Genomic DNA, 27,150 nt, shown 5'->3' with positions numbered 1-27,150 from the left:
GCTCAATATTGCCCAGCTTCCAATGAATGAAGTGATCGTTTCATTCTGTGACACGCGGAAGCATGTGAGGCGCTTAACACTCATAATTTCTGCTCTAGATACATTCCTCTGTAAATTGCACTCGTGCTTCCCTATAAGGCGAGTTGGATCAACAGGTGTTTGTTTATGAAAAAAACCAAATGAGTTCATAGTTGTACTTAGTTTCTCTCCATTGGTGATGCTTTTCATTATTTGCTAACGAAATCGTTGTTTCTAAAACATGCGCATGCGCCTTGCAGGATTAGACAGCGTTCAATAAACGGAGTAAACTTGGCATCTCATTAGATAGCCTAACTGGGAGGGAGGTGATGCAGTAGCGCACAGAGAGAAGAACTTCTGGGAGTTTGTACCGTTATCGCGGTAGTTTTATTAAGCTCTAAAATATTGCGGAGAACAGGAAACAATAAAGGAAAACAATGAATTTTTTTGAACCCTCGTTTTACATTACCCGGGGCACAATATGTGTTAGTACGCATGAGAATGCGCACAACGAACTTGGGTTCGATGAAAATTTTGACGATGAATAGTTGGCAGTGGTTGGGAGCAAAACTCGGCAATATTGTAGCTGACAAAAATGAAGAATGATCCTCAATTTGATGAGAAAGCATTGACAACAAAGCTTGCAAGGCACACTGTGAAATGCGTAAACGAGAGATGCAAGTCAAGTGTTACAATCACTACGCCGTGGAGAGCCGGCATTTGCCAAACCACGTAAAAACCATGCCCTGTATGTTTGTCAGCACGTTATTGCGGTCTTACTTCAATGGCTTTGAGTTAGCACTAATGTGCGCCTTGTTAATTATGTTATTTGTACTTGACTGACACAGCGAATCGTTCTGGCCGTTTGTCTATATTTACAGAGACTATTCTTAGCAGAAGTAATTGCAACAGGAAGGTGATTGTCGCAAAAGTTGCACAGTCAATGATAGCGCGCACATTTCACGTCACTTAGCGATGCTAGCGCTGACGCGTATCTTCGTATATGCAGGTCTGGGGGAGCTGCCGCATTAGGTGCGCCAGTTTAAAAACGCGGCTGGAAGTTTTTTTACTGTATGCGATATTGAAGGAGAGATGGTGATAGAAGATTATGCGTCCTAACAGTCACTGGTAAAGCTTGCATTTCACGCGGATTAGCGACACCCACACAGTTTCAGTCCACAAATTGTCCCGTAAATGTCGCACATTGTCATTCTTCAGTACTCGCGGGAACCTTTTAGCAGGCACACAGCGAAAATTTCACGAGTAATCGTCCGTCGACGTCACAGTCCTGGAGCATGAGGCTCACTCTCGGCTCAGGTTGATGGGCAGCTGCCATGCTTCCAGAACAAAGACGCAAGAGTGGAACCTGTAGAAGATGACTAACGGGAGCGCTACTCTCGAAATGATGCCCCAGGACACGTCTCCATACATGGCCAGCTGTTGCTGGCTGGATATGTGGTTCTGGCTTGTGAACGTCTCCAGGAGCCAGAGCACAAGGTTGCTGAACATGAGAAACGTGACCACCTGCAGACCGGACTTGCCGTTCTTCTTGGGCAGGCAACGCATGGCGAGCCTCTGAACGAACAACGACTGCAGGCTCGCAAAGAGGACCATGAACGCTCCGTCCAGGAGAAGCAGCAGGTGCTCAGAGCCCTGGAGGACCCTCGAGGCGCCGGCAACAACGCCGAAAATGCCGTACGTGTAGACGGCGAGAAGGCCAATTCCTTGTAGGATTGAGTTCAGTTGGGTCGCCCTGCCGCGCTTGTGGTATGCGCCTCCGACTCTGCAGAGGCCAATGGCTGTGGCAAACGCCGACAAACCCTGGACAGCACAGTGGAGTGTCGTGACCGCGGAGAGGGTCTCAATTTCCATGTTCTCGCTGCTCAGCACGAAGAAGAGGATGAGAACAATGATGCCGGCCACGAGTACGAGAAGGCCGAGGAAGAGGCCCTTGCTGGAACCCTGGCAATCCACGATGCGGCTGGAAGACGAGGCTGCGGCCTCGATGCGGTCGGCGGTGGGAGAAGACCGGCGGCCGCAGTGGTTCTTTCCGCGGGTGCAATACGAGTAGTTGTCCCAGATGGTGTAGACGACCACGGCAGCCACAACGCTGTACTGTACGATGAAGGGTGTCAGGAAGGGCGAGGCCTTCTGCCAGATGGCGCCCACGGTCGAGTTGTGCAAGCAGCGCTGCAGAGTCAGCATACGTTCCATGGGCAGGTTCTCTATGGGCCGCCACAAGCAGTCCGACGTGACTGCACGAAAGGTAATGTATGTCAGTGTCGGCATCGAAAATACCAGTGCATTAGAGTCATGATCACTATTCTTTCTTGTGGGCACGCATCTGTTCAAATAGAACAGTCGCGGTTTTAGGCACCAGGTACCCGTTTTAATCATAACAGCCATTCCGCTGTCTTATGATGCAAAATTGTAAATTGTGGGGTTTAACATCCCGAAGCGACACATGGGCTATGAGGGACACTGTAGTGAGGGCTCTGGACTAATTTAGACCACTTTGCGTTTTTTAGTGTGCGCTGGCATCGTAGAGCACAAGGGCACCTTTTGCGTTTCGCCTTCACTGAAACTCGGCAAACAATGCAGGGATTCAACCTGGGTCCTTCGGCTCAGTAGCCGAGTGCCTTGATCACAAAGCCACCGCGAGAAAGTGGCTGATGTGATAGTTGAGATGTCAAGGCAGCGACAAGCAAAGCTGATCTATCTGCGCCATTGAATCCCACTCGAGGCTATCGGGTTTTTTTTTTTCTGCTCATGCTTTCTCAGAGGCTTCAGGCAGCGACGCCGATGGACAGTTTACCCCGACCTGTGGTTTTAATGCTAACGCAATGAAAATTCCTGGTTCACAGAAACCACGACAGGACTGGTCGGCGGGTCGTGTTATGAAGCGCTAGTGGCATTCACGAGGCGCAGGCCTCAGGGATAACTTTACAGGAAAAGGGAGAATCCTGCCTATCGTTGGTGGATTGGAGACTTCTTGGGAAAAAGTCCCCATAGCAGCCACGGCAGCCCCACCACACGGACAAATAGGGAGGGAAGGTATAATGCCACTAAGGATGGAGAACAACTCCGGTAGCGCAGGGCTTATTCACTCCTTTGGATTAACGCCTGCACAATCCATGTCATTGCAGTTAAAATAAATAAGCAGCATATCTGTAGCAGATACTGTGCTTCGCTGCGCATTACAGACTGGAGTGATGTTGCTCTTTATACAAATCGCCTCAAAACATCCATTTTGACTAATAAAGCTACGCTCCACGTTTTTGAACATGGTAACGTTAAGCGGCTATATCATCAACATAAGTTCCCCTGCTCGACGCTAAGTCTGTGTCTTGACGAGTGCATCCGCTTTCTGCTTATGCGAACGTACAGAATGCCTTGTGGTCCCCCTGGTCGTCGATAACATGAGTGGTGAAGTTGAATCCCTTGGGCGGCCAGATGTTCTCCCCTCCTTGGACGACGTGGCTCTGCCGCAGCCATTCGCTCGCGGTCTCCCAAAGCAGCAGCTTGAGCCAAACGGCAATGTTGGTGACCACCAGGTGGACCAGCACCAGGTGGCGTAAGCAGCCCAGAGACCGGGCCACACTCTGCGCGCACAGAGATGACAAAGAGTAGGTCAACCGATTGCATTCTGCCTTTCGCGTTGGCATGTCGCCATGAAAGAACGGGAGAGAGAGAAAGGAAGGAAGGCCAGGTAAGTTAATTATGCGATGCCCTGCTGGATACCCTGCACGGGAGGAAGGAAGGCTCTCAAGCCTATGCTTCTTAAATATTTGAAACACAAGTATTATTTAAATAGTATTTCAAGATTAAACGAATAAAATATTTCCGTAAAGGATTGGGCAAGTTGGTCAGACATGCTTAACGGAATAATGGCGCGGATAAAGTGACAGGACAGCAGGAGAGTACACACACACACAAGCGCTTGTGTGTGTTTGTACTTTCCTGCTGTCCTGTCACTTGATCCGCGCCATTATTCCGATAAAATATTTGTTTTCGCCATGAGCGGACGTCTAGCTTAAAGGCAAGGCGGCTGCTTAAACGAATAGTCATTGAGAAGGTCAGCAGCAGCGTGATGACTTTTGGGCGCCGCTGTTATACGTTCGTATCTCTTTTTTTCTTCATTTGAGAGTCAGTGCGCAAATGTCTCATGCTTCAGCAGCGAACTAACTCAACAAAACAACCTTATTGTGAAAAAATTTGTATTTTGTTTTATGGGTACATACGTAACCACAAGTGGGTATACCAAGCGCATGCCCGGCTCTAGCCAACGCGCCTGCTTGGTCAGCATGCGCCGCAGTGCACTGTTACGGACCTGTGCGTTCATGAAGACGAAGTGCATCTGGAGGAATGTGAACAGCGCGTGTAGCACGGGCATGCCCAAGTTCACTGGATCGGTGCACGGCTTGGACAGCGTGAATATGGTGGCGATCTCGAGGCCGCTTGACAGCAAGGTCCCCAGGCCGAACACTGATCATGCAAAAATAAGAGAAAGCGCTGAGAAAAAGGAAATATACCTTGTTCGAGGACGAGTTTCGGGAGGTCGTCCTAGATGCAGTGCGCAGTCAGGAAGGGATGCAAGAGGTGAAGTATACCTAAGCTTAGTTTTCACGATATCATTTGTTAAGCATTTTCACAGAGCCCTGCACTTTGGTTGTGCCAGATAAACGCGAATGCAAGCAAATGGCAAGAGGTCAATAGTCACGAATCTGAACTCGGCGAAAACTTTTTTTTTCTATTCTGTTTCTAAGACTCCAGTCTCAGCTGACACCAGTATTACCTCGAACCTCTTGTTGCTAACACATTGTTGCTTTGATACGTATAGCAGTGAAGAATGCGATAATTTTCTGCGAATCGAGTCAGTGACTTGTGCTCTCCGCACATGACTGCGGTCGCTCATCACGACGCGCCTTTCGTCGTCTCCATTCGTGATTCCGGACTGCAAGTCGGGTTATGACGCATTTTCCGCTGTCAGCGATCGTTGCACCGTTAATCACGCAGATACGTAGTAAGGAACCATTAAACGAATGCTGTGAAAGAGATTCCACAGGTACCTTAAGACGTGCCTATCATGTATATATTTTTCTCTTAGTTGCGAAAAACTTTGCCCCGGACAGTTTCACTTTGAGACCTGCTTGTGCTGTATACAGTCGCATTTCATCTTCTTGTATATGACTTCTGAAAAAAAAAAGTCAAATCTCAAGCTGGGACAGGACAAGGGAAGCTGAAAATCAGTGGGAGATGCCTTTGTCCTGCAATGAAACATGATGATCCCTGTTTAACAGCGACGCCTATATGAGGGGCTTTCAACGGCGTGCCATCGTGGTGTGTGCTGCGTGGTAACGGAACGCGCTCCAAATGACAACGTTGCTCAGATGTGCCTCACCCGTATGAAGAGCAGTTAAATACGTGACTCCGAGTCGGCTTTCTGTTCTCTGTTTTCAGCGCGCTGTCCCCGTGTGAGCAAGAAGCGCGCCTCTCACCGATGACTCCTATGCGCAGGTAGATGCTGATGTCCGAGCAGGGCGTCATGACGCGGCCGCGCCTCAGCGCCACCTCCGGGTCGCCGGAGTGTGATTGTCCGGTTAGCGACGGGCACCGGTCCACCATGGTGCTCACGTAGACTCCCAGCAGGCAGACCACCGACCCACCCAGCAGGTACGCGTACAGGTAGCCCTGCGGTGGCAGACGTTGCTCGGACTCCGCTGCTTACTGGCATATGCCGCCGGGGCCACCTCAGCACCGGCAGAGGAATGGCACTATACGATATGCGCTGCACTGAACAGTGCTCTCGTGACATCACAAGGTCACGTGACATCACGGCGTATCACGGTGCTGTATATGTGCTGTTATATCTACCAATAAAGAATACTCATCCTAAAAGACGGGACTAGAGGATCAAAATCTCGATGCAATTCTTTGTCTTCGAACGTGAACCCAAACACTACATCCGATGCTAAGACACCGGAAGTGATGGAATGATCTCGCATACAATGCCGTACGGACTACGTGAATGCGGCTCAAGGTTTTGTTGGACTGCTCCCAACGACAAGACTATACCATGCGGCGCGATTAATGCTGCCGCGCTTTCACGAGACGTCGTACCCATATGTCGTAATTATTCGCTCAGTGCTGCTATGCGATGTCGAAGTTAATGCTGATACCATGGCGCGACCCGTGGCCTGGGTTTTCTGGATTCATAATGATACCTAACTGGGCCCAATTGATTCCTGAAATGCGGCCAAGTTCTATATACCAAGAGTTGCATAGTATTGCCTTGATTCTATAGGGTGGGTCTCTGATTGTCATTTCCGATGCTCTTCCAAATTACTCTCGCCTTTCAAAAGCGCGGAGCCACTTACGCAGACTCTTTAATTCGTTCCTGCATACGCTCGTATGTTGCCATACTAAATTTCAGCAGGGGCCGGGTCTCCCCTCTAACGAATACAATCCTAAGCCGTCATGTAATAGACCGGAGAATTACATTAGTCTGGACACCAGCACAAGCATCCCTGCCTGATAGTGGGACGGCCCACGAGTTCGCCCGAGGCTTTTCTTTCCGGGCGGACCCGAGCGAGGTGGTCTTCAAAGACAGGGATCGCATGGTGGCCGACAGAGAAGTTACACAGCACTACCGTTTGCAACGAGCTAGACTTCCTCCAGCGGACAGATCCTTGACCAGGTGCCGAGCCATCAACTTGAGCCGGTTACAAACATACACCTTACCAAACCCGGCCCTCTGGAGTCTTATGTACCCAGGGCAATTTTCAGACAAATGCGCAAACTGCGAACTTACGGCCACCTTGGACCACATACTATGGGAATGTACTCATGCCCCCCGGGAGGGACGAGGTGTAAAGACTAAAAGACCAATGGGAGACATTACTACTGAGCTCCGACTCGGAGACTCAGCCACAACTCGTCCGACTGGCCGAAGCCGCCGCCGCCGAGAGTCTCAAGACCTTTCGGCCGTCGTCTAGGCGGGTAGCCCTCCGGCTACCCTCTTTCTGTTGGACATTAAAAGTTTTCCTATACTATCCTATATATGGGTTCACTAAAAGCAAAAATAGTGTTTTTTTAGGAATTTACATGGCGCACTATCTGTCTCACTTCTCGGTGGATACCTCAACCGCACCCTGAAGGGAGGGAGGAAGATGGAAGTGAAAGAAGAAATAGAGAAAGAGTTGCCGCAAGCTCTTATTCAACTTTCTGTCATGAACATTTCCTACTGCCGAATCACAGGCAATCCGTAACGATATTAGCGCATAATGTTGAATGCCAATTACAGCAGAAGCAGGAACAGCTTTCTGTCATCCTCATCATCATCATCATCATAATTTATTTTCTCTTAAAGGCCCCAATGGGGCAATGCATAAGGAAAATATATATTCTTCCATATTTCTGGTAACTTTGAAGTATGGCAGCCACAATGGATTTGCTGCAGACCATCCAATGTTTACTATGTCGTGACATATCTCCACATTTCATGGCAGCTGCGGTAAATTCTGATCTATTAACGATTCGCAGCTTGACAGTGAAAAATTTATTTTCGTAATCTAAGCTCAATTTTTAGAAATTTTGTCAGCGAAAATTTGCGGCGGCAAATTTGACACGCTTTGGAACTCCGCCCAGCGACGGGACTTACGTGGAAGCGTAGAAGAGGCACTGTGTTGTCCATGACCTCCGTCAGCACCAGGACAGTCGTGACAACCACAGCTATTTTTCCATACAGAGCGCTCACCATGTTGCACGTCATGGATTTGGTACGCCTCCTACGCATAGCGGATAAGGAAAAAAATCATGCGTAACCAATGGCATTTGAAGTCTGCGGTACATGGTATGTTACCGTCGCCTTAAACCTCAACATATGACAGGTGAAATATCACAGGCGCTGGCAATGTCAAGCTATGAATTTAAATTAATACTAGTTCAGCTCAGGAAAATCATGCTATAGACTGTTTTGAATCCTTCTCGCGCGATCAAGCATCCATTCAGAAACATCACAGTGTAGTTGGTAGCCTGCGTGAAAGAGCATGCACAGCTTGTGTGTGCCACGTGTTGCACGAAAAAAATGCTGCAAATTTGTTTTGAGTGCATCTTCTCGAGCCTATAATTCAGCACATTAGTTCACAGGAAACTATACGGCAGTTTTGGTTAAATGTATTAGTGAATGCTCCTCAGGATTCCATGCGGTGCCTTCTTGAATGTTAAAAATACTTCTGTGCACCTAAATAAAAACCATTTCGCTGGACAAACTTTAAACTGTCAGAGAGTTGTATGACATTGTTGCAACAGCGCTAAAGATGACGGACAACGAAAAAGGCACGACAACACTGCGCTGGGTGGCATCTGAACGATTTATTCATAAACCAACGCTTTATGAATATATTTTATTTATTTATTTATTTTAGATATCTTCAAAGCAAGGGGCATTACAGAAAGGAGTGTAACGCATTAAGTACAAGATATAACCAAAGAATGGGGCGAATGTTGAGGAAAAGGGGGTTCGAACACCGCAGCAGAATACACATAGCAAAGAATAAAGACGTTCTTCAATGAAAGATTTCAATGACAGCGCGTCGGCAATTGTTGATATTGCCAGATTTTGTACCAACACTAAGCTTCTCATAGGTCGGCCACTTGATCATAAAGTTGTCAGAAGGGTGCGTCTGCACAGATGCATTTTAGGGCCAATGGCACTTTGGGTGTCCCTATGCCGTACAGTGAATGCACGGTATTACAGTCAGTCTAAAGACAGCTGTGTTGTTTCAGACACACATTTCATTAGCAGGATCGCGTCAATTTGGCCGAGCCGAAGACGTCAACGGCAAAATCTTTGCGTTAGCAGCGCAGCGTTTTCCGCGATCGATTGCCACGGCCACGTACCTGCACTTGGTGGAGCTTTGGGAGGAGTCGGCCGAGCCCTTGCGCGGCTGGCCGAGCGAGTCGTCGTCGGGGACGGCGAAGGGCGCCCGTATCTCGGGCAGGCTACCGTTGCCGTGCTGCAGCAGGCTCGAGTCCGGCTCGACCTCGTGCACGGGCGGGGGTAGCGGCAGCGGCGGCGGCGGTGGCAGCGGCGCCGACGGCATCTCGAAGCCCGGGTCCTCCTGGTACGCCCTCAGCAGGTCCCCGTTGCGCGCCGGCTGCAGGGGCTCAGCGGACCCGTCGTCCGCCGCCCCGTTCCGAAGCATGGCGCCCGCGCGCTACGGGGGCCTCGGCCCCTCCCGCTGCGGCTGCTCCAAGCGCTGCTGCTGCGAGGGAGTGCACGGCTTGTCAGCTGGAACACACTCCGGAGTGCGCCCGCATACACACTCTACTCATTCTGAGGACGCAATTGCTCATTAGAATCCACCTGAACGAAGTGATATGGTTACGAAGAAAAGCTGAGCATCAGCGCACTTGGAGAAAACTCGTGTTGGTCAGGGGCTCGAGCCTGGGACCACCGCCTGTCCAGGGCAATGGTCCAGCAAATGCGGTGTCGTCGTATGGCGGAGCTTGGGGCATTCCCCTAAATAAATTAAACTAACCTCCTGTGCATGCTGGTCAACCTGCTTACGTGTCTTTGTGCTTATTTTTTCAGCGTATGATGCAATTAGCAGCTTTGTGTTGTTTTCACGCAAAATCAAATACGCCCTCTTTAACTGCATATAGTCGGAGAAGCCTTGCACTGCAACGCGCTTTATACCTGACCCATTACCGCTTTTTTTTTTCGTCAGCAACCGTGATGTTCCTGGCGGCTTGCGTTTTAAATTTCAGTATTCTCTTTGGCGACACGCGTTATAAGCTGTTCGTGGAACGGTGTGGAGAACATCTCTGTTGGGAAGACAGGATGCGCACGGTGTCCAGCATGCACGTGGTCGCCGCGTGCGTTAGCTTCCACCAAACGTCAGCCACTGTCGATACTCCACGGGCGTGAAACTGAGTGCACAACGAGTGCGTCCTATAACACACACAAAGAACTATCGAGTATTCGTAAAATCCTCTCGCTTAATATCGTATACAATCCGCCCGCACTGTCCATAGGAAACTGTCATGCGAGAGCTAACTAATTTTGCGCTGGCTTGACGATTCCGTCGCAGCTACCATGCTGGCAAAATTGTGTGCACCGGCGCATGACGTTATTTGGGCTTAAAAACTCGCAATTCAGAACTACGTATTTCTCATTCACGCTGCAGATGTTAGAAAGATATATTTAGCAGAAAGGTTTTCGGAGTTGTCTTGCGTTGTCTTCAGTGTATCGTGCTTCAGCCGAAAATGTACGTCACCGCCCCTCTGACATGAGGCCGTGAACCATGTGCACCTCTCCCACCTCCGAAGAAGACGGCCCAACCACAAGTCCACATTCCACACAGCCACCTAGATCAAGAAACCACAAATGGTACAGGAGCCCACATAAATTTTCAGAACCCGAGAACTACAAAAAAACTGACCTTCCCTGTTGCCTGGAGACGCGGCCAGGCCTCAAAAGATCCACAGTGCAGGTCGCGCTGGGAAGTGCTGAGCACACCCTTCAGTTCATGGTGACATGCATGCAGAGACTGCCAAGTAATCGAACTATCTTCAGTGTTTCCGAGTTCCGGAAATTTTTATGGGCACCTGCACATTACTAATGGACAAAGGTGCTTCATTACCGTTGGTGAAAATGTGATAACATGATATCGAATTGGTGACATCAAGCTTTCTCTTACTACAAACATAGTAGTACAAATATTACCACTACGGCGGGAGGAAGAGAAGGGGAGGGAGAAAGAGTGGGAAGGTTATGATACAGCTGCTACCTCTGCGCCCATGAGGTGTTCGAAAATGCTGGGAGGTATTTTTTTTTCGATCATGTTCTTCTGGCGGTGGCTGTCTGCGACCGCCCGTTGAATTCGCCACACTTTACCTCGCCACACAAAACGCACCTTGTCTCGACTCTAGGTTCGGAACATAGGCAGAACATTTTGCTACACTCCGTCCGCTAAATTAGTACTGTACCAACTGCGGCAATTTTCATGTACTAAGGCTGTTGAGCTTGCTCTAGCCGTTCCCGCGTTACCTTGAACCTCTACTGACTAGGAGAAACGTGTCTGCCAGATATCTTCAGCCGCTCTTTTGCAGCGTCGGCGTCGCTCCATCGTATACACGTATATCTCTGAAGGCGTCACTCACTTACACAGTAAAGAGAAACACACAGGCTGCCTAAAGGCGACATATGCGAGGGTGCGAGCTTGAAAAATGGTCGGACAAAAGGGAGAAGATACGGAGGCGCGCCACTTATCATCGTGGCCTGTTGCCGCGCCAGCCAGACGCCTCTTCCACGCGCCCGGTGTCAGATCGCTCGCTGCTCGACGACACGCGGAGCCCGCCAGAATGGATCGGTTGCAGGCATTCCGTAGTTTGCGCTAGCTACGCGGTGGTCTTGTGTACTAAGATGTCTCTATATTGTGCTACGCACGATCCGCGCCGTCATTACAGCGACGGTTGTCATCTGCGGAATAGAGTTTTAGAAGTCTTAATGTGTACGCTTGGTTAAGTTCGTGCCTGGCTAGTCATCGAACAGTGAGACGCTAAATGGGGGACAACACTCAGTATGCCCACCACGGTGAGGTTAGAATTGAGGCTTAGCTTATCTGGGCCGCTTTGTGTAGCTTTTCTGCGCTGAAATCAGGGCTGAGAGAAAGCAAGCTGACGGGCGGCACCGGCTTAGATGACGAAGACGCCGCCGCCCAGCGAGAAAGGGGCAGGAAAACTAACCCAGAAGATCATTGTCATGTAATGAAGCCTTATTTGCTTTAAACAGACGTCTTGCACTAAGATGGCTTAGTTGCTGAGGCATTGCAACGTGTGAGGAGAGCAGAGATTACAGAGTGAAAAGAACCGAGGTAATTTCACCGCTTTGTTCTTATCACCGGATTCATTCAGAATGAGGCTGCGTCCGACAGCGGCTAAAATGACGATAGAGATGTTTGTCGCCAGTTCGCGAATATTCACAAAAATTGCAGCGTACGGTGAAACACAATTACAGCCTGCAAAACTGTGCCATCATCAGTCCGTGGTAATTTACGCAATGCTGGCGCGTCGTTATAAACACCTGCATTTTGCACATAAATTTGTGTTCTGATTCTAGGTATACCGCCATGTTTACGTTTATTTAAGGGCCCCGTGTCGCTGGAAAGCCTGCGCCGTTGGCCGTAAGCGAAAAATCCGCGAAAAATCCTCAGAGGAGCAACCTAGGGGGCAGGGTGACCACCTAGGTCACGTGACATTGCGGCGTCATCACAACCTGGGTCTCACAAACCACACCAGTGGCAGCACCTGTCATCGCAGAGGAGTGGCGCATCGCTTAACCGCTGCATCCACTGCGGCAGGAGTGGTATGATTACTCCCATGGACATATGGATGTAAAGTTGAGACTGACCAATTCCGCATATATGGGCATTAACCCATTAACCCTATCACGTCATATCCTTGAGCGGGAGCTAGTGTCCCCTCCGTGTTTTTTTTTTTATGTACAGGTTTTGGCCTGTATTTTCAGGCAACCAGTGCCTCGGACAGCCCCGGAAATTCTTTTCTCCAACAGCGCGAGTGAAGCACTCTTCGGGTAGAAATGGACTAAACTTTGTTGCCTTAGTTACTATTTACTCTCCTAGATATCAGTTAAAAATCTAAATAAAAAAGATGTTGACAGGATATGCGCAAGCTCTGTCAACATCTCTTTTTATTTTGTTGTTTGCTGCGCTTCACATGTCACGAAAACAGACATCGTACTCATGCATTCACATCGCAAGTGGGATTCTACAACTAGTTAGTTGTTCTGCCCTGACGAAAGAGAAAAAAATGTGAAAAAGGCAAAAAGTGGCATCTACAAAAGCACCCATGCCGCTGCTATACAGATGATATTGAAGCACGTTTACGATTTTGCTTCGCTTTCCAAGCTCTTGCGTGAAGAGAGATGAACTGGTAAGTACGCTGGCGTCGCAGATAAATAAGAAACAAACAAACAAGCAAAAAATTACCGCCCCTGCCTGTGAAGGGCAATTCGTTTCTGGAAATGAGGCTTGTCGGACGCTTTCCCGTGCAGTCAGAGGACGATAATAAATGAGTTCTTGTCGCTCGAGCATCAAGGAAGAAGCGAGCTTCAGTCTTCTCTCAAAAATACATTGAGAGCTTCTTGTAGCGTAGATAAAGGAAACGGAGAATAAGAAATTATTATTATTATTATCTCTTGACCTGGGTCACTGTGACCGAGTAGAATGGGAGTCCATTTGCAATGTCAAGGAAAGGGAGTGATATTGTCGGGTCCCTTTCCCCTACACGTCTTCCTGTCTTTCGCTTTCTTTCCCGAGATTGGTGCAAGGCCTATCTGCGCTAAAAAAAAAAAGAAATACGCGCACAACAGTTCAGGCGAGTGTTCGCGCCCTCCACGAATACACCATACAAATATTTATTGTGTTTTATTTAAGTACGCCTGTATTCAAATAGACCTTTGCTCTTCGAAAGCGTTTTGCCTATTTCGTTGAAGGTATGCAGGTTACCCTTACGTTCTCAGTGCCAAATACGTCTTTGCCTCCTACCCTCGTCTCCTTCTGACAACAGCTGTGGAAGATTAAAGGCCAGGGCTGATTTATGAACAAATGTAAAGTGCAGTTGGTAGGCGGGGGGGGGGGGGGGGCAGTTTCATAAGTATAATGATTTAAAAAAATTAAAAAACAGGTCAGCATGGTTCTCTGATTGAAAATATCTCGCTGCGGTGGCTCAGTGGTTAGGGCGCTCGACTACTGATCCGGAGTTCCCGGGTTCGAACCCGACCGCGGCGGCTGCGTTTTTATGGAGGAAAAACGCTAAAGGCGCCCGTGTGCTGTGCGATGTCAGTGCACGTTAATGATCCCCAGGTGGTCGAAATTATTCCGGAGCCCTCCACTACGGCACCTATCTCTTCCTTTCTTCTTTGACTCCCTCCTTTATCCCTTCCCTTACGGCGCGGTTCAGGTGTCCAACGATATATGAGACAGATACTGCGCCATTTCCTTTCCCCAAAAACCAATTATTATTATCTAGCTGCTTAGTTCTGTTCCCGTCAACTCAATGAAAGCAAGACGTTGACGCCCGGCATTGCACCTAATACTGTGCGACTGAATTGTACCTGTATTTCTCTGAAATCGGAAACTCAGGAAGAGAAGAGTGGTGTGCAGCGCCTAGAGGCCATCGCCTTTTGTATTTGTAGTGCCCGAAACTGCTGCTGTGTAGCTTTTTGTTCCTGCTCCACCATCCTGTTTCTTTGTTTTCTGTGGATGCTGACTTGAAATTGAAGCATGTGCTGAGTCGTCTCACGCAAAGAGAGCTCCTCCCTGCTCACGACGCGCATTGATCAAATCAAATCAAGTCAAATCAAATTTAGTTTACAGCAACTGGATGGTCGCCTGGGCTGTAAGCTGTACAAACGGGTTGACAAGGGCCCAAGAAACCAAGGCATGGCAAGGCAGCAGCAAACAGAAACGAATGAGCAATTCATGAACAATACAGAAGTATAGACATAAAAAAAGCGTATAAACGCATACTTCAGTATAATACAACAGAAAGAAGCTAATGAATGGTTTTTTCGATAATAAACGCAGTAGACAAAGTTCAGCAATATGAAAGAGTTTGTTAAGACTTGGATAATACCCGAAGTAATTAAAGATAGAGGGTTACAGATTTAAATCTGCACAAAGTAACTTCTCAACTATTTTGGAGTAAATCCTGTAGTGTGTTTATATTTGCAAACAAAAAAAATAAAAGATTATGAGCCAAGGATTGTAGTTTGTAATTGGTTCTAAACAGTGGTAGAGACCAAGTGTGAGCACATCGAGTGGACAATCCCTCCATGACATCCCGTGCCCGAGGAAGTAAACAGACGCCGGGGCGCCCGGCGACAAGGTCTGCCCAATGAGCAGCGATGGTTACAAAAGCAGAGCGCAAGGACACGTGGCTTGGGGACCGCAACACCAAGGACGCCGAACGACGGAGACAGCGCATGCAAGGGGACGAGGGTGCGTGCTGCCCGCTCGCCAGTTGGCCCCCGTTGCGTCAATAGTATGTACACACATGGCGAGCGGACCGTTCGCATCACTCGGCTTTGACCGTACGCCGCGGCGGCCCGATCAGAGCGGCATGCACAAGCGACGAAAGAGTGATGAATGTGCGCCGGACGCGTTTACCAAGGACGTGTACAACACACAATGGAAGCGGCGTGCATGCATGCATAAAGGCGTACGGATTGCAAGGATGCGTCTAAACACGTCCTGTTCCCACTTCCCTCCCTCCTCCGCCTCTATAACCTAAACAGTCCAGGCACCTCTCGCTGTGGGAACGCAAATATCCTGTAACACCGGCCACTCCGTTCGTTGGTGGGGAAGGCAACGCGAGCGCTGCTCTGTTTCGTGCTGTCTGTCAGACGCCTTTCTCGCTGCAACGTGTCGCTTTAGCTCGCGTGGGATCCGCTGCTTTTCCCGTTTACAGCGACAACTGTTTATGGTACACTTTCTGTCGCCGATCAGGTGACCGCCAGAGCACGCAGCAGCTCCTCGCGCAACCTTCGGTGCCATCAGGTGGGACGCACTGTCGTAAGGTGCCATCATACGCTTCGAACACCTCTCGGGCGCCCTGTGCGTGTCTGTGTAGGGGTTTACAAGGGAAGGCGCGGTAGCAGCATTGCAGTAGGAGGACACCTAGGCCGTATCGTACGTGGAAGGGTTTAAGGAAGGGCTGAAAGGGGCAAATATTTAAGAATTCAGCAGGTCATTGCTCCGCTGATGCCCAATAATAATAATAATAATAATAATAATAATAATAATAATAATAATAATAATAATAATAATAATAATAATAATAATAATAATAATAATAATAATAATAATAATAATAATAATAATAATTGGTTTTTTGGGAAAGGAAATGTCGCACTATCTGTCTCATATATCGTTGGACACCTCAACCACGCCGCAAGGGAAGGGATAAAGGAGAGAGTGAAAGAAGAAAGGAAGAAAGAGGTGCCGTAGTGGAGGGCTCCGGAATAATTTCGACCACCTGGGGCTCTTTAACGTGCACTGACATCGCACAGCACGCGGGTGCCTTAGCGTTTCGCCTCCTTTGAAACGCAGCCGCCGCGGTTGGGTTCGCACCCGGGGATGCCCAATGATGCGAATTTGTTTTGAGGAAAGTGAAGGGCTCAGTAACTCTCACTTATCGGCTGAAACCATAACCCGCCGCGGTGGCTCAGTGGTTAGGGCGCTCGACTACTGATCCGGAGTTCCCGGGTTCGAACCCGACCGCGGCGGCTGCGTTTTTATGGAGGAAAAACGCTAAGGCGCCCGTGTGCTGTGCGATGTCAGTGCACGTTAAAGATCCCCAGGTGGTCGTAATTATTCCGGAGCCCTCCACTACGGCACCTCCTTCTTCCCTTCTTCTTTCACTCCCTCCCTTGTCCCTTCCCTTACGGCGCGGTTCAGGTGTTCAACGATATATGAGACAGATACCGCGCCATTTCCTTTCCCCAAAAACCAATTATTATTATTATTAAGGGAAGGGATGAGAAAGGAATGAAAAAAAAAATATAGGCGCGGACACTTAAGCTCCGCCTTAAGGGTACGGCGCAATAGCGTAGCGGGTTTATTCCTATATATGCTGAAGGTTATTATCTACTTAACATTCGTAGATCTCTGGGAGTTCCCATACCCCTAGGGCTTAGTGGTGCAGCGATTAAGCGATGTGTCAGTTCAATGCGGTGGCGGGTGCTGCCACCGGTGGGTCTTGTGATACCCAGGTCACTCTTGTCGAGCAACCTCTCACTACTAATCATAAAATGAACTGCTACTGCCCAAGGGACAGCGGTTCGAGTTTCGGCTCGAATATTTTTCTTTTCAGCACGTTTTCATTTCTTTCTTCAGGGGCACTACGTAATGGTGGCGGAATGACGTCACGACCATGAACACCGGTGAGGAATTGTGTAGTCACGTCACCACTGTTGTGCAAATTCACGGCCGCTCGACCCCCCGTGTAGAAAAGGCCATGACTGTGTGAACGATGTGGAGTATTTTAATTACCCGCGCGAGGTCATGTGGTTGTGACACATCACGAGTTTTTCGACCAATGGGGAATTATCGTCCCACAGACAGAGGGTTTCGCGTCGAACGGGAACTCTAACGCTATCGTGTTAATAATTTCGACCACCTGGGGATCTTTAACGTGCACTGACATCGCACAGCACAGGGGCGCCTTTCGCCTCCATCGAAAAGCGGCAGCCGCGGTCGGGTTCAAACCCGGATACTCCGGCTCACCGTTACCTCATATGGGCCCCTGCTCATCAGGGGTTGGCAGGAAACGAGGCAGCAGACGCAGCCGCCCGCGCGCTCTCTCACCGGGCTGTTTTCTCCTCCCCATCCGATCAGGAACCCGATTTTAATCCGGTCTATACATTCAAAGATATTACAACATATTATCAAAATTGTCATCGCCTTTACCCTAGTCCATGTAAAGGCCTGAAGAAGGCGGATGAGCGGCTCCTTCTCCGCCTTCTCACCAATACATTGCTGTCCCCGGCAGCGCTAAAACATTTTGACCCCTCCTTTAGTGGCAGCTGCCCACACTGTAGTGCAGTGTCCTCTGACACCTATCACATGGTTTGGGCCTGCCCCTCCAACCCCGCTATTCCCCCCCATCCCCAACCCAACCCGGGAGGACTGGGAGGCGACCCTGCTCGGCTGCCACGACTTACAGGCCCAACAAGCCTTAGTCGGGCGCGCCCGGGCGGCGGCAACCGCCACTGGGGTCCCATACTAGGGACGTCCACCTAGTGCTTGTACGGATCGGTCCCTTACGGGCTGATCCAAACATACCTCCTATTCATCCGTAATAAATGTTTTCACCACCACCACCCTCAGCATATAGCCAGCCTATTGATGCAGAAATGCAGATTGGAGAAAAAGAGAATATGTGCGCGCGCGCGTGTGTGCGTGTGCGTGCGCGCATGCGTGCGTGCGTGGGCGCAAGGGAAGAAAGTGCACGAGCCCGCCGACTGGCAGAAAATGGGCCACTAGCATCGTGCGGATAAAGGGGTGTTGAGAGAACCAAGATGCGGGAGAAAGAACAGATATGCGCGCAGCCATCTGCTCCGGAGCGGCGACGATGGCTGCGACATAACCCAGATATCCTATCGTCACACCCTCCCTTCAGCAATGTGAAGACATCTTACGCAACAGCATCGAGAGCTGCAAATAACCGAGGGCGCTTGATCAATGCTGCGCGAATCGCGAAACTCGCCGCGAGAAAGCGTTCCCTGCCTTTTTTAAAGCGAAAGCCTTACCGGTCACTAACTTCCGATTTCGCCGTGGCGGTGCTCCGAGGAGGTACATGACGTCACAATGCGCGACTCGCCATGGATATTTCTCTCTCTCTCGCTCCATAGTCACTACTGCGCATGCGCCACTAGTAGCACCGAGCCACAGGTGTTCCACCGCTGCGCAGCGCTGCGCCTTTCCTCAAAATACATAATAATAATTGGTTTTTGGGGAAAGGCAACGGCGCAGTATCTGTCTCATATATAGTTGGACATTTGAACCGCGCCGTAAGGGAAGGGATAAATGAGGGAGTGAAAGAAGAAAGGAAGACAGAAGTGCCGTGGTGGTGGGCTCCGGAATAATTTCGACCACCTGGGGATCTTTAACGTGCACTGACATCGCACAACACACGGGCGCCTTAGCGTTTTGCCTCTATAAAAACGCAGCCGCCGCGGTCAGGTTCGAACCCGACCGCGGCGGCTGCGTTTTTGCATTCCGGCTGCATTCCGCACAGTGGATAGGCAGCGCGCCCTCCCTGCCACCCTGGGAGGTGGCATGCAGTTAATGGTTGATCGCGAGAGATTCATCACCAAATGAACGCTGCGGCATAGATATCGCTGCAGTGCCGCATGTCAGCCACAACGCTGTCGCCGCTAATGCATTCAGGCCCCATCTCTCTCTCACCGCTGCCCCATGTATCAAAGCACGAATGAGGCGTCCGCATATCCAGGGATGCGCCGTTCCTTTGCTCAAAGCCATCACCGTCTAGAACATTGCCAACGCCAACGAACACAGTGAACGCTGACATCTTTCGCTTTGTATATCCTGGATTAGCTGCGCTACTCCACATTAATTTGTCTCTCTTTCTCTGTCTCTCTCATGTCGAGGGACGTGGAAACTTCGTCAACGAGCATTTGAGGCGACCAAGGCCTGTCTGCAGATGAAGAGGATCACCGCCGCCGTGCACAAGCTCACCGCTCGAAGCCAGGACATCTCCCAGCAAGCCGCTCTGCGGCTATACAATGCCACAGCTTGGGGGCGGTGCTCTATGCGCTGTCGCCCGTCACGGTGCATAAGCCGTGCTGGAAGAAAGTCGAGCTCCAGCACCGCAAGTCCCTTCATATGTGCCTAGGCCTGCCCAAAAACTCGCAGTGCGCCACAACGTTGGCCGAGGCAGCAGCGTGGCCGCTTGAGCTCCAAGGAGCGCGCAGGGCAATGAATCACTTCGACCGGCTTCACCGCGCACCGGACGGCGGCTCGCTGCTGCAGCGTACGCGCTCGCACCCGCGCTCACGAATGGGCGCGGCGCTGCTCGAGTATGACCAATTGACACAAGGCCCACCCCCCTATGGCTCCTGCGCGCCCTGGTCTGCTGCCTCGGAGGTACAGCGAGAGATCGTCGGCATTGCGGGAAAGCGGAGCACACCCCTGTGTGCTGTGCAACAGCTGGCCAGAGCCGTCATACATGAGGAGCTCCAGGACCATCTCCTCGTGCACACCGACGGCTCAGTGGCCCGCGACAGCTGCTCCCTTGCAGCGGCGGCTACCATCCCCGCCCTGCGACTGCACAGCCAGCAACACGGAACCTTCCTGGGCTCCTCCACCACGGCGGAGTTGATGGGGATCCGGCTCGGGCTGGACCTGCTGCTCACCCTTGGCCCTCCGCCACCCAGGAGTGCTCTGCTGTGCGACTCCTGCGTCGCCCTCAGCCGCCTGCAATCTAACGGCCGCGGTACCCCACTAGTGCGGGAAATTCGCTCGCGCATCGAGCGCCTCGCACAGAGAGGATGTGCTGTGCGTGCACAGTGGGTGTTCGGTCACTGCGGCGTCGCCGGAAACGCAGAAGCTGACGACCTCGCGACCGCTGCACATCAACTACCTGCCAGCGATCTGCCCCTTGCGCTGGAGGACGTGCGTGCGGCAATCCACGACCATCTCCAAAAGCAGCACCGGTTGTCGCGCACTTACACGGTCACAACGTGTAATGATCCTCCGCGCGCGCATTGGCATGCGTGTGGTCCGGGAACTACGGGAGCGTCACGGAATCGCGACGAGTGATGTATGTGACGGATGCGGTGCAGTGTAAACACTAAAACACCTGCTCCTTCACTGTGCCGCGTTCGCCGATGCTCGTCGCGTTATTATTGTGGCCTATAGGGCGCTGGGCATATTGCCAGGCTCCCTCAAGACGCTATTGTGGCCGCAGGGCAGTGCGCGCACTCGTGAGCGGACCTTGGTGAGCCTCTGTGCATTCCTCGAACACACGGGCTTGACGTCCCGTCTGTTCGCCGTCAGGTTGTTTACAAGCAGTGACCGAACGCTCCACGAGTTCTACCTTGAACGATTAATAACTGGACGCCCCACTCCAGTTGTAGCCAACACAGTGCTGTGCGTGTGTGTTTAAATTCCTCTAACATGAACTAATTACGCGCACAACCTGAACACATTTCTTATTGTGTAAATAGTTTGTATATATTACTTCTTCCCCTATCCTCTCTTCCTGTCCCCTCACCTCTTTCATTTTATTTCTCCATTCTGCAGCGTGCTATCCTTTATTTCCGCTGCCCCAGCTCAGGTGCTTCAGTATCGATGGCAGATGCCGGGGCTAGCAAAAATCTGTTCCTTCCTTTTTACTATTATTTTGATAAAAAACCACTACCACCACCACCACCACCACCACCCAGAATGACCTGTTCAGCGCAATAAACTTTTTTTTCTTAACCTCCCCCTGAAACGATTTTTTGCCCATTTCTCAGTTTCTTGCGTTCAAAAACTTCCCCTTTCAAAATCCGGGATAAATACTTTATGCGGATTTTTCATCGGACTGGGAATGTTAGACAGTAGCATGATCGATGCGCATGATTTCGTCTTTTATGTGCACAACTGCAACCGTACCCTGTGCGCCGAATCGCGTTTTTCAATATATCTAGTGAATGTAACCTGGCTCTATTGTAACCATGTAACTCTTTGTGTACTCCATGTGGCTCTATGTAACTATGGCTCATACCTGATACCCATTTTAATATGCGCAACGGGTCCTAAGCGAAAAGCCTCACTATGCTAATCAACACCGCGCTTCGCACGAGCCGGCGTCTGTCAGAGCACGAGTGACGTCACGCATGGCGCAGGTGGCCGCCGCCGACTCCGTCGCCTGACCTTTCGCCGCTGCCGCGTTTCTCTCTCTCTCGCTCACTAGTCACTACTGCGCATGCGCCACTAGTAGCACCGAGCCACAGGTGTTCCGCCACTGCGCAGCGCCTTTCCTGAGATCCTACTTTCAATTATCAGTTTTCTCATTCTTCTTTCCCTCCTTCCTTTATTCCTTCATCTACGGCGCGGTTCGGGTGTCCACCGAGATATGCGAGACGTTTACTGTGCTTTGCGCGCTCGTCGCGCCATCTGGCATGACGTCACACCGCGCGGCTCGCCGCCACCGCCGTTTGGTATGACGTAACACCGCGTTCTTCGTCGTTGAGCCCGCCTCCGTTCGCTTCGCCAGCTGCGTCGCATGCCTGATAACATGTCGGATGATTGAAAAGGAGAGCTCGCGTGCGGCGCAACCACAGTTGTGTCGTTTTTAATGCGACAACATTGCTAGACAAGTGGACTAACCTGGACTTGAAATAAAGATTAACCAAGGATAACCAAGCTATGCCTTAGCTTTCGCTGCGTATATCCTGGCATAGCCGAGGTAAGCCACTGCAATTTTTTTTATACATCTCTTCCCCTTTCGTCCTTTCCTTAATCTCTTCTTTCGCATGTATAGTTCGGGTGACTGGGTTCGAACCCGACCGCGGCGGCCGCACTTCGATGGAGGCGAAACGCGAAAGGCACCGTGTGCAGGGCGATGTTAGTGCACGTTAAATATCCCCAGGTGGTCTAAATTATTCCGGAGCCCTCCACTGCGGCACCTCTTTCTCCGTTTTTTCTTTCACTGTCTCATTTATCCCTTCCTAAGCTTACGGCGCGGTTCGGTTGTCCACTGATATATGTGAGACAGTTACTGTACCATTTCCGTTCTTCAAAAATAAAAAACCATCATTTTTTATATTTAAGGGGACGCATATGCTCCGCCTTGAGGGTATGACGAGGCAGCGTTAATCGTTGTTTGCTTTATTTCTTAAATAATGCATCTTTATAATTGCACACACCCATTAGCATAAATCAGTACGCATACTAGACCGCGTGATAGACAAGACACACAAGATCTGCCTTTAACCAAGTCGATCGAATGTGCCTCAATAGCCCAGGGGTAGCGTGTCTTGCTCTCAAGCCAAGGGCTATGGGTTCTTTTTTTCCAACTAATTCTCCCGCTTTTCAGCTTGATTCATTTACTTTACATCGCTATATGCTTGGTTTTAATCGTTTTCATTGCACACCTCACTTGTGACATCACAACCTTCTAGACCAATCCTCCGAGCGTGCACTCTAATGCTGTCGCGTTATAAGCAGGCGACTTTTGCCGAGTTTAATTAACTACTTATGCTTCATACCATTATCATAGCGAATTTAATTTCTATTCCTTACTCTGCTTTTTCTAATCTGTCCTAAGGCTATGATTCCGGAGCCCTCCACTACGGCACCTCATTCTTACTTTCTTCTCTCACTACCTCCTTTATCCCTTCCCTTACGGCGCGGTTCAGGTGTCCGCCGATATATGAGACAGATACTGCGCTATTTCCTTTCCACACAAAATCCAATTTCCTAAGGCTACTGTCGTCATTCTGCTATAAGAGCTGGAATTCAAGATTTATTTTAAAGACTGCCGTCTAATTTAAGAAAACAATCAGCAGCACGTCAACCAAGGACACACGAATAAATTGCTGCGGGTACATTTCAAACAATGGTGATTATATTGCGCCAGAGCTTCATTACACTTGAAAGCGGTTCTAACAGAAAGTATTCAAAATATCAGTTTCACGGAGTAAATTTTTGGAGCGAAAAGCTCCACTTATCGCATGCAAAGCTGAAGGTCGAACGACGCTTGGATTTAACCTCTAACTGGAGGCTCGCCGCAGGTGTGGCTGTGATGTCATACCACGTGACTCTGTCGCAGCTGTTATCGCTCGTTCCGCCTGTTGTGCCGTTACGTTGCCAAATGGAAACGTCTGTAAGACGCAAGCCCGATGTGACCATAGCAAAATCGGGAACGAGTGCAGATTTTAAAACAACAACACCCGTTGCTTGCCCCAACACCAATGTGATGAACAAATGCTCTCAAAGCACTGAGTGGTAGCTGGCCGAAAAGTGTGGCGTAAGCTGTCAGCCATATCTTTCACTGAAAGTGCAGACAAATAGTGCAGTAACTTAACTGCACCTCAAAACGAGGTCTAATTCAAGAGACACGTAGAATGCAAACGCAGTTTTACAGTCTTGATATGTATCGGCTTTAAAGAAATCGATTTTGTATTTATGAACGTTATTTTGCGGACAGACGATGTATAACTACGTAGAAAAGCTGTCAATATCTGCGCTCATCCAGCCACTGTCGGAATGCAAGCTTCATACAAGGAGAATAAGACAAATGTCTGCATAAGTGAATGCCAACCAAGCAACGCGAGGGAAACAGTTTATCGGTAGCTTTCGGTAGATTTCGGTAGCATAAGAGGTGGGCAGGATATTGCCTGACAGTCGCACTGCCTTCCACGACTTGTTGAGCGCTTTTCCTTCGTCTGAGTTCGTATCAAACCTCTAATCTGTCCTTGAGGAAACCTAGTAGGCTGATTTTTTTATATTCATATCTTCATATCGCCACACTGCCGCAAATTTCTAACTGCATTGTACATAGTCGACGTGATGGAGAGGGACGTGGTCACACGCGTTACATTTCGGACAGACGTCATGGAGTACTTGTGATGAAAGGCGACGTGTAGGGCATTTTGTTGTTGTGGTTGTTGTTGTTAGTGGCTATTTATTAATAAAATAACAATTAAAGGAAAAGGTGTTGCTAACCGCGGCATCTGCCATCGGAACCTGAAGCACCTGAGCTGCGGCTAGCGGGAATAAAAGGACAGGGAGAGGGAAAGAAAGGGGTGAGTGATAGTAAGAAAGGATAGGGGTAGGGGGGTAATATACACTTTGTACAAATACAGAATAAGAAATAAATGTGGCGTGCTGCGCCGTGCATCATAGAAGTAGCATTTTCCGTCACACAGTGCGACTTCATGTGGAGCACGTGCCCTTTGGTTATACAGCCACGCGCATCAAGCATATACAACTGCCCGATATCGAGCAGCCGTGCGAGAATGACGACACGATGACTCCAGGGAGGATGCGTCGGCGCGCTCATTGACGGCTAGAGACACACGGCGTGGCAGATTTACGCAGCCGGGGGACTGGAAGGCGTTTTGGGTTGCGCTTATGCCGCAGCGAACGGCGTGGCCCGAGCTGTGTCACTGGAGAAGCTGCTCCGCGAGGGAAGGCGCGACAGTCATGATTTCCCGGAGCGATTCGCCCCTCCTTCAAGCCGTGTAAGCAGCGCGGTTTCTTCTTGCCAGCGATTGCACAAGCATCGTCTCCGCCCGAGGATTCACGAGAGAGTGAACTTCCGACAACGAGGCGGCGGGCGTCCTCGTCTGGAACGACGGTTGCACAAGTGTCGGTCGTGTGACTCTGGGATACGTCTGCCGAAGGCGGTTGCCGAGTGGTGAAGACTGCACGCATTGATACGAATGATCAGTTGCAAGCGGCTTCTTTCTTGCTTAAAGCCTTTGTTGGATGGTGCAGATTGCTGTTCTCTCTGTTCTTTTACTAACAAAGATGGCTGCCATTGGTATGTTCTCCATAAACCCGCGTTATTTAGTCGTGAATCAGGTGGAAAGTGAAATGCACTAGGCGCAAGACTTGCTGCCATGCCAACCCCTCCATCTGGTTTCGTGCATAGTTAGCGTTATCCGTACCGTCTTGTGCTGGCCGCTTCAGAAGGTCGCTGGCTATTTTTGATAGGTAAGAAATAATGTTTATGTAGTAGTACAAAGAGAACCGACTGGTTTGCTTTCAGGGATGACAGTTCCGAACATTCGCTCATGTTAGTGAAGCAAGAAATAATCAACAGAGCTCGCGAAAAGCTGCCATTTCCATCTGTATAGCATACTGCGGTGGTGAACAATTTGATTCTGCCGGGGTTACCTCAGCGGAGTTTGGAAGAATAAAGCCAGTGGAAAGGACGCAGACACAGTAGTCAAATAAAGTCAATCGATAATCTAGCGTCGTCCTATATATATGTGTGTCTCTACTGCGTCTTCGTCCCTACCGCTGGTTTTATTCTTCAAAACATGTGCCAACTCGCCCAGCTCTTCACTCTGCTCAGCAGAGTTATATTTAACCTCATACGCCATATGCTTGTAGGCATGCTTGGAATGTAAACTGTCATAGATGCAAATGAGTTTTTAATGACAGAGTTAGTACTTACTGTTCGACTTATATGCCTTAGATGGGCATACCCATTATGAAAAGGAACATGGACAATCGCTAGAATTTGCATGCCCTTCTCAGTGACAAGGATAGTGTTGTCCAATACCATTGAGTTGCTTTTTCGTCCTTTTGCGCTAGAGATATAATGTACATGGTGTAAAGTGAAGCGTCCCAGAGGGCTGCACAATGTAGCGCCTTTACACATTATTGTACAGTATGCATGATCAGTGCACAAGAAAGCGTCGCCAAGCGCAAGGGGGTTAACGAGTTTCACAGGAACCTGCTCACGGATTAGTTACGCGTCTACATCAGTAGTCATGCAACGGAGCATTGCTTCCTACCAAGCCCGTAAAGTCACACTACGCAGATATCATTAAGCTATGAGCGAGATTTCAAGAACACGGAAACATGCATGAGCACGTTGAAGATCTTGCTTGCTGGCGGTCGGCTTATTGGAAACGTAAGCGAGGGGGTCCAAATATAGCTATGAAACCGTTCCATCTTGATTTATAATCCTTATCAGTCCTTATAAAAGCAGATCCCCTGAAAAAGTAACTCGCGGTTCCCGCCTCACGTCATTAAGGAGGACCCGAACGCAAGAGACGGCGCGACAAACGCGCAAGCAGGACAGCTATACAAGGCTTCCAGCTGGCTGATGCATCCCTGCCTTCAGCCAAGACGGTACTATATGCGGTCCATCACCAACTCAGTGCAGGCTATCATGGAACGACCATCCTCACCTCCGTTATATACAGCGCACTGTCCTCCTTCGGAAGGGGAGAGGCACACCGTCAATCCTCAGAGGAGATGACGATCTGTCGACGTTCGTTGTCGGTGGTGCCGGCGGCGAGGCGTCATCGTGAGAGCATCCGCGCGCAACTCATCACCGGGTCCCGCCACAACAGAGCGGGCAAAAACACAGCGTCGGGACGGGAGAGCCTGGCACCAGCGGTGGCGGCGGAGGGCCGCTCTGCAAGCGATCAGCGACGGCGGAGCAACCTCGCGCGCGCAAGTGGCGGAGAGGGTGACGGCGTGGACCGCAGCATCCGGCGGCGTGGGGATGCGCAGGCCTTCGCGCCGCTCCTCTGGACACACACAGCGGGGCCCGCAGGCGGCGAGGGTACAGGGGGCCCGCCCGATGTGTGTGTATCCCGCCGAGCGGCGCTCGGGGCGCGACTGATTTTGCGGGGGAGGACTGAGTGTGTGCGTGCGTGTCTGGGGGGAGGGTGCAGTGTGACGACGCCTTCTGCTTGATGCATCCCGAGTCTTGGAGCCACAAACACTTTCGCCCGTAGCCTTTTTGCTCTCGTCAAGTTCCGCCTCGCAGCACCAGACATCGAGAGCCGTGTCTGTCTAATGGAAGCTACTTGTGTCACCGATGCACTGCCACCTTGAGTGGGCTGTGTTG

The 27,150-nt window shown here is 50.1% G+C and overlaps 1 protein-coding gene across 2 annotated transcripts; it reads right to left on the bottom strand.

Moving 5' to 3' along the window:
- Positions 1-373: 373 nt before the first annotated feature.
- LOC144129077 (proton channel OtopLc-like) lies at positions 374-26,842 on the bottom strand. Of its 2 annotated transcripts, none has more exons than XM_077662969.1 (7): positions 26,483-26,835; positions 8,920-9,281; positions 7,679-7,805; positions 5,517-5,709; positions 4,349-4,503; positions 3,404-3,620; positions 374-2,273 (listed from the first exon to the last, which is right to left on the bottom strand). In XM_077662969.1, exons 2-7 carry the CDS (start codon positions 9,222-9,224, stop codon positions 1,321-1,323), a joined length of 1,950 nt encoding a protein of 649 aa, XP_077519095.1. In that variant the 5' UTR covers positions 9,225-9,281; positions 26,483-26,835; the 3' UTR covers positions 374-1,320. The 2 variants fall into 2 exon arrangements, with proteins under 2 accessions (XP_077519095.1, XP_077519094.1); XM_077662968.1 differs by having other exon boundaries at positions 376-2,273; positions 8,920-9,284; positions 26,483-26,842.
- Between the last annotated feature and the right edge of the window lie 308 nt (positions 26,843-27,150).

This window comes from Amblyomma americanum, chromosome 4 (genome assembly GCF_052857255.1).
Source record: "Amblyomma americanum isolate KBUSLIRL-KWMA chromosome 4, ASM5285725v1, whole genome shotgun sequence".
Classification (NCBI taxonomy): domain Eukaryota; kingdom Metazoa; phylum Arthropoda; class Arachnida; order Ixodida; family Ixodidae; genus Amblyomma; species Amblyomma americanum.
Note: the sequence above shows the minus strand (reverse complement) of the source record. Positions and strands in the feature narration are given on the sequence as shown.

Bases quoted from the DNA above. Each gene is read 5' to 3' on its own strand.
- LOC144129077 (XM_077662968.1), bottom strand. From the start codon at position 9,224: ATGCTTCGGAACGGGGCGGCGGACGACGGGTCCGCTGAGCCCCTGCAG. The intron at 5,710-7,678 runs GTAAGTCCCGTC...CTGCCACCGCAG, and splicing joins TGCCTCTTCTACGCTTCCAC to GGCTACCTGTACGCGTACCT. The intron at 4,504-5,516 runs GTGAGAGGCGCG...TTGCATGATCAG, and splicing joins CCTGCGCATAGGAGTCATCG to TGTTCGGCCTGGGGACCTTG.